This window comes from Aspergillus brunneoviolaceus (genome assembly GCF_003184695.1).
Source record: "Aspergillus brunneoviolaceus CBS 621.78 unplaced genomic scaffold BO95scaffold_7, whole genome shotgun sequence".
Lineage (NCBI taxonomy): Eukaryota > Fungi > Ascomycota > Eurotiomycetes > Eurotiales > Aspergillaceae > Aspergillus > Aspergillus brunneoviolaceus.
This window is the reverse complement of record NW_020290737.1, coordinates 503,064-514,289: the sequence shown is the minus strand read 5'-3', so window position 1 is coordinate 514,289 and position 11,226 is coordinate 503,064. Positions and strand designations below refer to the sequence as shown.

The 11,226-nt window shown below is 49.2% G+C and overlaps 3 protein-coding genes across 3 annotated transcripts; all 3 read left to right on the top strand.

Moving 5' to 3' along the window:
* The first annotated feature begins 1,168 nt into the window (after nucleotides 1-1,168).
* BO95DRAFT_248871 (monocarboxylate permease) lies at nucleotides 1,169-2,687 on the top strand. The gene has a single exon (XM_025581408.1). The coding sequence runs from the start codon at nucleotides 1,291-1,293 to the stop codon at nucleotides 2,545-2,547; it is 1,257 nt and encodes a 418-aa protein (XP_025446416.1). The 5' UTR covers nucleotides 1,169-1,290; the 3' UTR covers nucleotides 2,548-2,687.
* A 1,762-nt stretch (nucleotides 2,688-4,449) lies between these two features.
* On the top strand, nucleotides 4,450-6,837 carry BO95DRAFT_405605 (FAD/NAD(P)-binding protein; the record flags this gene model as incomplete). The annotated part of the gene is made up of 1 exon (XM_025584012.1): nucleotides 4,450-6,837. Exon 1 carries the CDS (start codon nucleotides 4,492-4,494, stop codon nucleotides 6,835-6,837), a length of 2,346 nt encoding a protein of 781 aa, XP_025446415.1. The 5' UTR covers nucleotides 4,450-4,491.
* A 485-nt stretch (nucleotides 6,838-7,322) lies between these two features.
* On the top strand, nucleotides 7,323-10,181 carry BO95DRAFT_405602 (MFS general substrate transporter). The gene is made up of 14 exons (XM_025584011.1): nucleotides 7,323-7,825; nucleotides 7,883-7,960; nucleotides 8,018-8,097; nucleotides 8,146-8,227; nucleotides 8,285-8,338; nucleotides 8,398-8,468; nucleotides 8,523-8,682; nucleotides 8,741-8,794; nucleotides 8,846-8,897; nucleotides 8,954-9,061; nucleotides 9,116-9,206; nucleotides 9,262-9,385; nucleotides 9,449-9,540; nucleotides 9,627-10,181. The coding sequence occupies exons 1-14, from the start codon at nucleotides 7,718-7,720 to the stop codon at nucleotides 9,961-9,963; spliced, it is 1,491 nt and encodes a 496-aa protein (XP_025446414.1). The 5' UTR covers nucleotides 7,323-7,717; the 3' UTR covers nucleotides 9,964-10,181.
* Nucleotides 10,182-11,226: the final 1,045 nt, after the last annotated feature.

Sequence of the window (11,226 nt, the reverse complement as noted above, 5' to 3'; positions counted from 1 at the left end):
TTGCAGCTGGTCGCGGGCTGGCGAATCCTGCCCGGTTCGAATGGATTGAACCTACTAGGTACCTGTGAACGATATTGTACTTTCCATTTTAATGCATGCCAAGTGGCATAAAAGGAGGAAGGTAGTGTAAGTCAGGCTAAGAAAATTCATAAAGATGATTGAAAGACTGGGAGAACAGTAGAACAAAGGCTGTTTGTTAAATTATCTGGTGGACTAAGAAGTGTTGTGGAAAGGCAGGTAGAACATTCGTCCCAGCAAAATGAGACTACTAAGAAAAGAAGGTCGAGTCTCTGGATTTAATAGAGCATCACGTGGATGTTTCCCTTGCCTCTACCATGCTCACACTCCAAAATTCTGTCCCTAAAGTCACCCAGTCACTTATCATCTAGACTGTCTCTTGGATGAAGATTACGGTCGCTTAGAGTCTGGTCTAGCCACGATCATGCAAGAATATGATACTGCATCGCCCGTCCATGATGAGTGGCATCAGGAATGGCAAGTGTCGTTAAAACCTCAGCCCAGCAGTATACATACGAGCTAACACCTCGTGAGCACAGAGAGAACTACTTCGCAATTCACTGTCAAGTCCCCTCCCCAACACCGAGGATCCCCAGCCAGCATTTTTGCATCAGACCAAATCCGAGCAAAGCTCTTTGTCCCGAAACCCCTAAACCAATGGCCATCACACACCCCTGTCAATGTCAAAATATTATTGCTAAAGCATGTTACGTTTCAAGGCCCGCTCCGATAAGAGGAAAAAAGGGGGCAACCCAACAATAGCGACATTATTCTGCAATGGAAATTTCCTCGGCTTGAGAAAGCTTACGCTTGCATGCAAATAAGACGGAGTTCCACGATCCATGCATGCCAAGGTAGTCGCAACAGGGTCGAAGAGGTGTTCCCGCGGCCGCATTGCGTCCTCGTCAGCTGCATGCTTGGCTGTTGTGACTGTCATTTGTGCGGAGAAATCGGGGAATACCAAATTTGCACAGGACGAACAAGCGAACTTGCTCGAAAGGATAGTCGATGATGGCCCGTGACTCATTATCGAACTTGACTACGATTAGTGTCTAGGCAATCGGGAGCCAAGTACTCGGCCGATACCGCTATCGACTCATGACTACTGCACGTCGGCTTCTAGGATTGGGGTTTTAGTTATCAAAAGACATGCCATTATTTCGCTACAAAAGAGTAGAAATAGCGCCCGGAAGCTCTAGAGTCAGGATCGAGCGATTTCAATCACCTTTGTTCAAGCATCTGGATTCCTAATTTCCTGCGCCAGCAGCAACCATGACCAAAACCATCGAAGATGATATCTCAACCTCTACCACAGAGTCCGTGGTGAAGCCGCCCCCGGATGGCGGAGCCATGGCATGGACTCAATCTGCCATGGGTCACCTCGTCTGCTTCAACACCTGGGGCTACCTCGCCAGTTATGGGGTCTTCCAGTCTTACTACCAAACCCACCTCGGGGTATCCGAGTCTGCAATCTCCTGGGTCGGGTCCATCCAGATGTTTCTCATCTTCTTCGTGGGTACCTTTTCGGGACGAGCGCTGGACGCAGGCTATTTTCGTCACGTCTTCTGCGCCGGCGCATTCCTGCAGATTCTGGGCGTCTTCATGACCTCTCTCTCCACCCAATACTGGCAACTCTTTCTCGCACAGGGACTCTGCACAGGATTAGGCAGCGGCCTCCAGTTCTGCCCCGCAATGGGTCTAGTGGCCACCTATTTCGACAAACGCCGCGTATTTGCGGTGGCTTGCTGTCTGGTCGGCAGCGGGACGGGGGGCATGGTCTTCCCCGGGCTGGTCAAGGGCCTACTCCCTGTCCTTGGTTTTGGCTGGACCCTGCGCGTTGTGGGGTTCGTCATGCTTGCCACCACTATCCCTGCCGTTGCGCTCTTTCGCACTCGTCTGCCCCCGCGCAAGTCGGGCCCCCTCGTGGAGCTGTCCGCCTTCCGCGACGAGCCAATCTATACGTTTTTCATTCTGGCCATCTGGCTCAACTTCTGGGGCATGTATTTTGCAGTCTATTATGTGGGTGCCTTTGGCCGAAGCGTGATCGGACTCACCTACTCCGACTCAACGAACTTGATTATTGTGCTCAACGCGGCCGCCAGTCTTGGACGCCTGATCCCCGCGTACTTTGCTTCTTTCCATTTGGGCCCGCTGAATACCGTCATTCCTCTCTCGGTGGCCTCGAGCGTGCTGATGTTCTGCTGGGCGGCCGTGCACTCCACAGCGGGGCTCTACACGTTCGCCGTGCTTTACGGATTCTGCGCCAATGCGGTCCAGGGGCTCTGGCCACCCACACTCTCCAGCCTGATTACGGACCTCAGCAAGGCTGGCACACGGATCGGAATGGGCTTCACGATCATGAGCTTTGCATGTTTGACCGGACCTCCGTTGGGTGGCGCTCTCGTTGCCAAGGCCCATGGTTACATCGGAGCCCAGGTGTGGGCGGGAGTAGTTATTTTACTGGGTGCGATGGTGCTGTTGGGGGCGAGGATCTCGAAGACCGGATGGCGCGTCAAGGTCAAGATCTGAGATCATTGCCTTGCTCTCGGAAAAAGGGGGGCAGGTAAGGTAAGAGGTAGAGTAGGCTCGGGATAAGATTTGCCGGTGGAAAAACGTGGGGTTGCGTCAAAGCACGTTGTGGAAAGTCGAAACGATTGTTTTGGTGTCAAGTATTAGACTGAATGCCACATAATTAGATATGCATAAACTATGCACACTAGCCTGCTATTATTCAATTCTGTATACTCCGCACATGTGACCGGTAAAAGTCCTAGGCCGAGATTCGAAGATTAGCGATCTTCAAAATATCTACTCCGTAATGCTAAAAATATCCAGGGGGAGGGGGAAGATGCCTGCATGCCAAGCCGTTCCCCGCTGCCCGCTATAAGGCGTTCTGTAGCTCCTGGCGGCATGCATGGTAACCATGTCACCTCCGACTCCGATTATTCCGGCTCGACGCGGAATTAGAGTAACTCGAAACGGGGGAGAGTCCGGGGAAACAATGCGCATCAGCCGACGGATGATCCCTAAATTCTGGTTTCCTGTCTATTTTAGCCGAGCAAAGACCCTTCAAGCCTTAGAGGAAACTTTAGGCCAAAAATAGGGTCAATAGGGCAGAAGGATCAGGGACCAATCATGATCTCGAAGACCGCAGATGCCACAATCCGCCAAGGAAATGGTATGCCGATGGCATCGATGCTGCCTTGAGTATCGATTGAGATCACAGTGAGGGCTAGTCTTTAGCGCTTACTCTGGAGTTTGCAGAACTCTGCTACTAGAGGATGCTATACGAAGTGCTAGACCCCTGAGGCGCCGACGATCGTCTTTATAGCTGAAATGATGTTATCCGGCCAGCTTAGTCGGGTAAATGTTCGCCCAAGAGGGTGATCAATCAGTTCTGACGATCTGAGCGTCGAGGATGAATGCCGGTGAGTAGACCCGTGTATCATTTCAATTGTCCTCTACAAATTGGCAGTCAATGGGGTCATACTTTTGTACATGTCTTGGCAAAACCCTGGACCAGGAGCTATCAGCCACGTCAGGTTCTCATATTTCATTGAAGCAGTAACTGCGGTTATACGTACCACGAGGAACTGAACTTGACTCGCGATAGACGGGACAAGTCTTGGAGCGGAGGATTTTCTAAGGGCTTATTCAATCAAGACTCTTCGGGCTGCATGGCGAAGTATTACTGGATCGTTGCTGCATGTATGCTGAGCCAATCATTAAATCGATGCATTCTCACACATAAAATCTCGAGTAGTTTGTCACGGACCACTATTGTGTCCGTGGCAAATGATGCTTCACCCATGACCACGTTTCCAGTTGCGAAGGCAAGGATCATGTTCCTGGCCTGGCCAGCCGAGTCTAGATGTGAAGAAACAACCACCGGACTAAGATGAGACGATTGATTAACGTAATTACCATTGCTCATATCTCTGACTTGCGTGATCTATCAGATGGCGCTAATGCTTGCTACCATGATAGTTTCGCTCTTCGATGTGCCGCGCGAAGTCAAGAGCAATTCAAAAACGTCCATCGTGCAATAGTGCATGTATGTGGCATTTTTCTCACCTGAGCAAGCGTGATCCTCTCGTCGGAAATTGCAGCATATTCGGTTTGGTCACGAAGATCTTCTTGGCAACAGACGCCGACATTGAGAATGAACGAGGTATCCTTGAAACCCCGAATGGCTCACAGTGCAAGAACCGCGCTCATTGTTTGGAAAATGCACATGGAGAATGGACGGTCATGTTGAAAGCGGGGTCTTGGCGATCTATAACTGGTGATCAGAGTATGGTCATGACTGTCTGTGGTTCTATTCTGGGAACCTCGTGATGGGTTATCAGGTTTTCCCGACACAGTCCGTACGGGTCAGAGAGTAGCATAAATACTCTTCCTCTATTCATGCTTAGAACCACTTCATAGTGCCCACACATCAACAACCCTCCACTTTCTGGTACCAAATTGACCATGGGTAGCTCACAGTCATCTCATTGTGATCCCAATATGGGTGATATCGTCATAGTCGGAGCTGGTGCAAGTGGCATTTCAGTTCTGATGCACTTGGTTGAGAAAGCCAAAAATGGGAAAAGCTTGCCGCCTGTCACTGTGATTGAGAAGGATACACGTTTTGGCCCTGGGCTAGCATATTCTTCTCTGTGCTCGGGCACCATCATCAACATGCACACCGACACAATGGGGTTATACTTCAATGATCCCAAGCACTTCTCACGTTGGAGAAGCGAGCTGGAGAGTGGGCCGTTTCCATCCCGAGATATCTATGGAAATTACCTCGAAGACATGTCACATCAAGCACTCAATGCGGCCCAGCAACTAGGGATGAGCGTTTCTTTCGTTCACGATGAAGTCACAGACATTGAGCGCCAGAATGATCAGTCATTTCTCTTGACTTTGAGCAGCGGCGGGCAATGTCTTGCAGGTCAAGTCGTGATGGCACCGGGAAACTTCACCTCTACCGCGTATACGCATCTCATGAATCAACCACAATTTCTCGCCAGTCCATGGCCCACGGAAAGCTTGAAAAATATCCCTGCCGATGCTCCCGTTTTGGTCATTGGATCCCGACTGTCAGCTGTGGACACCGCTATAGCCCTTGCGCAGAATGGACACCAAGCTCCTATCACATTCATGTCGCGCAGTGGGCGAGTGCCTACAGTTCAAGGGGAGCCGGAGCCTTTTCCTCGCCGATATTCTCTTCACATACTTGCACGTGAGGTCGAAGCAAATCCAAGTGACGCTCTGATCAAGCTCATGACATGCTTGATGGACGAGATCGATTATATCAACAATGGCGATTGGAGCTGGTTTCGGAAACATGCCTCCCCGCTCGAAGAACTGCAAGCTGATATCAAGGCCGCACGGGATGGAAACGTTCACTGGCAGACTGTTCTTCGCCACACCGCACCTGTTATAGAGCGATATTGGAGCTGTTTACCAGTCGAAAGTCAAAAACTGTTCTTGGACAAGTTCTTTAGTCCTTGGATGAGATACCGCCACGGGATGCCCATACAAAATGCCCAAAAGATCTTGGACCTAATGGAAAAATCCCAATTGAACGTCGTCGCTGGTGAAAGAGTCGATTGGGACGCTGAAAGGAAAGTTTTCTTCGCGAACACCTCATCGGGACTGGTTGAAACATCCTATGTAGTTGAGGCTACAGGTCAGGAATGCCATCTCGACCGGATTTCATCTTCGTTGATTCGGTCGCTAGTGACTAAAGGCCTCTTCAAGTCTCATCCAACAGGCGGAGTGGATGTCGATTTTGACACTTTTGAAGCAGCACCCGGACTGTACACTATGGGAACGCTAACGCGTGGCACACACTTCTATGTGAGCGCCATTGATCGTGTCGCGGCGCATGCTGCGCGAATCGCGGACGCGTTGACCCAAGACCCTCGGGCAAAGTCTCTCCATGTCGCCATTCTCCTGGGATCTGATTTTCTATCCCACATAATAGCTAGTGAGCTCATTCCAAAGCTTTTGTCTCAAGGGCACATGCCTTTCATTTTTATTTGTCCGGATGAACAAGGTTCAGGAACCCTCAAGGCACCGTCGCTCGCCCGGCGAGAATCGCATTTCTTTGACGTTGAGCTCTTGCGAGATCACTTTCAACCGCTCCTGCACGCTCATAACCTTAAAGACGGCAGGTTAATGACTATCGAGCAGATAGAGTCCACGTATGGACTGTTCGTGCAGGATATCTCTTCAGTAGATGACAAAACATTTCTGAACACACTCAAGCATCAATTCATCGACTTGGGAATCTTGCTGAGGGGCAGTGACCGTGCTCGAAAGATTGCTGCCAGCCATTTTTCCTCGGAGTCTGGACATCTCCTCAATCTGAAGCCCACATTTCGGCGATCGTCGAACGGCAGGGCCTCCAGAAAACCATCTATCCGCTATCAGATTACCGTTGTTAGTGAAGCAGGAGATCTGAGTGAACTAACTGAGACTCACTACAAGAGCCTCAACTTGCTCCATGATTTGGAAGATAGTAAAGATCATGCTGTTGGTCAAGTGGTCCAGGCGGCGCTACAGGTCACCGAGTCGCTGAGCCGTGGGAAAGGGTTGCCTAAAACTGAGCCGACGCAAAGGCATATGACCGGAAAGCACCCAAGGGGGCTCTCCCACGAGGAAGCCCCAGCCTGGAGTCAAGAATTTGTTGTCAGCACCTTGGTAGACTCATTCGCATCGCCTGGCAAGAAGCAAGAATTGAGCACGTACCTGAACGAGGTTGTTCGTACTTGGTATGCAAAGCAGGCCAATGCAGAGATAGGCGATCGAGTCATGGTTTGAGGCTTTCCTGAAGGAGTGACTGACCACCTAGGTAGGTGGTTGTGTGAATGTTGAATGGTTTCTTGAGGAAGCGCGGCAACAGGTGCGACAGAACCTTCCCGCGGCTGCTGTCACTTCCCCTCTTTTCTGTCCGGTACGGTACACACATGAGATGATTCGAATTTCCATTTCTGCTCAGCACCGTCCATTTCAGCGAGCTTCAAGAGCTATTACATTCGTTTCAGAGTTCTCTAAGTGTAGCCAGCTTGAGCTCAATAGCTTAAATCTCTTGAATTATTCCGTCCTCCATCTTTATGACTTGTCAGACTCGATTCTATCGTATACCACGTCCCGCCATCATTGGACTACAAGAATGCTATGCAGTCTTCTCGTCTTGGGCAAGGCTCTAGTATAGCTTGAAGGTCTCTCTCTATTAGCTGTCATGGTGTTTTTGACTCCAAGTCTTATATGCTAGGGTGTATAATGCCTTCCCCCCCGTATAGTGGTGATCCTTTCCACTGACTGTCGGGTCTTGAAAGGGGTCCCGAACAAAATGATTAACAGCTACCCTGACATCAAGGCTGCTACGTAGCTATCTCGCTGACCCCGATAAGGCATGCCCATCCCGCACGGAGGCAATTCGATCGGACCGAAACGCACTGATCCCCTCTTTAAGCTTGATCATTCAAGTGGGGTATGGTCTAGAGCACGTCTTCGCTTCCCGTGCTGATGCCATTCGCACTATCTCATCGTGATAACGGCCGATCTTCTTCGGTAGTTGCGTCGATTCCCTCTGGATTATAATATAAAGCCTGGGTACAAGCAAGGGGGTCATGCGATCCACCATTCCTCAAGAGTCTTTGCTGGTTCTTCTCAATCGCAGTCGGTTCTCGTCAGATAAATGGGAATGGCTCCTCGTCAAAGGTATAGCAAGGACTTTCTGGATCAAGTCACAGAGCTCGAGCAGAATGACATCTGTCTAGTTGACTCAGATGCTGAGAGGGCGCTGGTAAGATCTCTATCGTCATTTAATCTATTATGAATTTTGAAGCTCATGGAGTATTAGGTATGGCGTCTGGATGCGGTTTTCCTTGTTGTTGGGTTTTTGGGATATGCGTTCAAGTACCTCGACCAGACCAACATTGTAAGTTGACCATGCCTTTTGCTGACTGTAATGCCGAAGCTAAGAAGGATTCATCAGAGCAATGCATATGTGTCCGGCATGCAGACAGATCTGAAGCTTTATGGAAACGAGCTAAATTACTTCACCACATTTTTTAAGTGAGTTATTTTCCCCTACGCTGATTTACCCATGCTGATCGTATTTAGCATTGGCTACATGGTCATGCTTTATCCCTCATGTATTATTATATCTCATATAGGGCCAACAATCTGGTTGCCTACATGTGAGGTCAGGAATAATCTTTTAGGCGCAATTTACGTGCAGCGCATTAATTCGAAGAATTAGGTTCTTTGGGGTATCTTTACGTGCTGTCTGTCTACTGCCACGTCTGCGAAGCAGGTAACAGCCCCTTCAATAGAAGAGTTTGCCACAGTTGGTCGAGAGTCTAACAATACAAGGTCTATGGCCTTCGCTTTCTCATAGGCTTCTGCGAAGGGGCCACCTGGCCGGGATACTTTACTATTATCAGGTATGCTCTTTGTAACTCATTCGCCTAAAAGAATACTGAGGCAATCGCTTTTAGTCAGTGGTATCTTCCGCATGAGATGGCATTGCGCATGAGTCTTTACAACATGGCCCAACCGGTCGGCGCCATGCTTTCTGGAGCACTGCAAGGTGCACTGTCCACAAATCTGAACGGCACGCTTGGAAGAAGCGGTTGGCAATGGGCGTTCATAATCAATGTGAGTAAGGATAATCGTGTCATATGTGCTACTGAGACTAAAATCATTGTTTGAACAGGGAATCTGTACGATCACTGTTGCCCTCCTTGCCTATGTAGCAATGCCTGGATTCGTACGCAACTTGACCTCCGAGATGCTGATGTACCACTAACATAATCCACAGCCGGAAAGACAGAATCCGCTCTCCAAGATCTATCTCAAGCCCCGACACATCGGTGAGCTAACTTACATGGCATATTCCTAAAAGACCCACATCCTGACACCTGCATAGAAACTGCTCTTGCGCGTACGCGTCGTGTCGGCCGAAGCCCACAAGTTGGGATCACGCCCAAAACATTCCTTCGCGCCTTGAGATTCTGGCATCTTTGGCTTTTCTCTAGTGTGTTCTTCAAGATATTCCACTATTACAGCAACAAAGCTTATCAAGTCTCAGTTGCATGGTGCATTGGCACGGGGACGACCCCAACGAACTATTTCAATCTTTGGCTCAAATCCTTGACTAACGCTGATGGAACAAAAAAATAGTAAACCAACCTCATCACCCCATTCATTTTTCACGTGCTGACTCCCGAAACTTAGTTCAGTTGCCATGCTCAATTATCTTCCCATTATTGGTCAAGCGATTCAACTCGTTGCCGAGATCCTCTTCAGTGGGTTCAGCGATTTCTTCGGCACAAGACTTCCTTTTCTGCTTTTGCATGCCGTGAGCACTCCCCGGGAGAGAGATCTCATCTTATCACAATGCGAGATACTGATATTTAGATAGGTAATCAACATCACCTCCCTTATAATTCTGGTCATTCGCCCGAGCAACGAGTCTGCCTACATGGTTGGATGGTATATGAACTACATCGGAGCGTAAGTGAATTGAAGAGGAACAACAATCGACCCCTTGTCCCTCCCTGACAAGCGAAACCAGGCTCACTACTGACCGGATGATCCAGCGTCTCCACAATGCTCCTATGCGCTTGGGCAACCGCGCATCTCGAGACAGAACCTCAAGTCCGGACAGTATTATTCGCCACCGGCACACTCTTCTCATATCTCCTCAGCGCATTCCTCCCCATTGCCGCCTATCCCGCCGAGGAAGCACCCCACTGGCGCATTGGCGCAAAGCTGTACCTGGCTCTCTCGATGCTGGCAGCTATTCTTTTCATCACTATACATTTTGTTTTCAAGTGGGAGAAGCGCACACAGCAAACGAGGGAGGGCAACCAAGTATCCGGTCTAGAGCATGGCAATCGTTCAAAAGAGCGCTCTGAGTCCCGAGATGAGGTATAAGGCCTGTTTGACATGGTGGTCTGACCGGCTAGGTTACCCTGTCCATTGAACGATTGTGTCGCTTCCTTGGCCTGATACAATATCACTGCATTGTCTTTCTCGGACATGATTCTTGACCAATGTGACGTAATGCAGTTTTATCAAGGCTTGCCCCAAAAGAGCCCACGTCAACACTTGACTCGCTTACGAAGTATTTTGAATGTTCCTAAATGTTGGCCGTGCTATAAGAATACTTTCGAGCCAAATAGAACACTAAATTTCGATAAAAGATGACTTTCATCTCTAGAAGATTGATCACTTGGTTTGATCATTGGAATTGTGCCAATCAATGAGCACGGACTTCACATATCTCTTAGACAGCGCGCAATACCTTACAATCATGTCCAGCCCCTATCTATTCATCTTGTGAATATGCCCACGATCTCGATCCTTCCACATGTCAGTGATAGTAGAGGTCTTGAGCTCAAGCAAAAATATGCGCTTGGTATCTGATATACTCGCCGTAAAATAGCCTTTGAACTCCGCTAGGATGAACTGATGATAAATCTGCCAGAGCTCCGATAGTCGCAGACCCTAGAAGTATGATTGATAAGCCTCTAGAGGTGTATCCAGATCCAAGGCCAGGCATGTGTAACCGTTCAACTCCACAACTCCAGGTTTAGATTGACCCAAGTTCAGTGTCAAAAGTGGAAGGCTCTGATGCTTGTGGAAGGGGACTTGGGGTCTGATGGCGTGGGGAGGGGAGAATTGAGGGCTCTGTTTGCGGGGCACTGCGAGGAGATGTTCAGGATTGACCATGTGCGATTATGAACGCAGCGTGGTCTCATGGAACTGAAGTAGTCTACCTTCACGGGTCGCTTCCAGTGGCTGGAGCTAGTGGCAGTACATGAGGTGCACTGTTGCTACTTGTCTCGAGAGTTATGGATTTTAGTATACGGGTCTGATGTTGGAATGCTGGCTAGAGGAAGCCAGAAAGTGTTAGGGCAGTTCTATGAAAAGTTGAGCGAAATACTATTCAAAATGATCTTTTGAGAAACGGTTCAGTATACAGGATGAAGGCGAAGCGCCGAAGTCTGATCTCAAATTCTGAGTGGGTGGATTGTACTCCGAGTCTACAGCACGGTTACCTAGCCGTTATGCCAGGCCGGAAAAGAGACGCAAAGGTCCTGACCCAGCCTATGTTGCAACGGAAGGATCGCCTCCAACGGCGATTAAACTCGACAATGACGGAGATTACAAGCAATCTCTGGAACCTCCCCAGAC

What these genes read in the sequence shown, in the direction of transcription:
- BO95DRAFT_405602 (XM_025584011.1), top strand. Translation starts at nt 7,718, where the DNA reads ATGGGAATGGCTCCTCGTCAAAGGTATAGCAAGGACTTTCTGGATCAA. An exon ending in GGATACTTTACTATTATCAG is followed by an intron (nt 8,469 to 8,522) that starts GTATGCTCTTTG and finishes AATCGCTTTTAG; the next exon opens with TCAGTGGTATCTTCCGCATG. An exon ending in TATATGAACTACATCGGAGC is followed by an intron (nt 9,541 to 9,626) that starts GTAAGTGAATTG and finishes CGGATGATCCAG; the next exon opens with CGTCTCCACAATGCTCCTAT.
- BO95DRAFT_248871 (XM_025581408.1), top strand. Translation starts at nt 1,291, where the DNA reads ATGACCAAAACCATCGAAGATGATATCTCAACCTCTACCACAGAGTCC.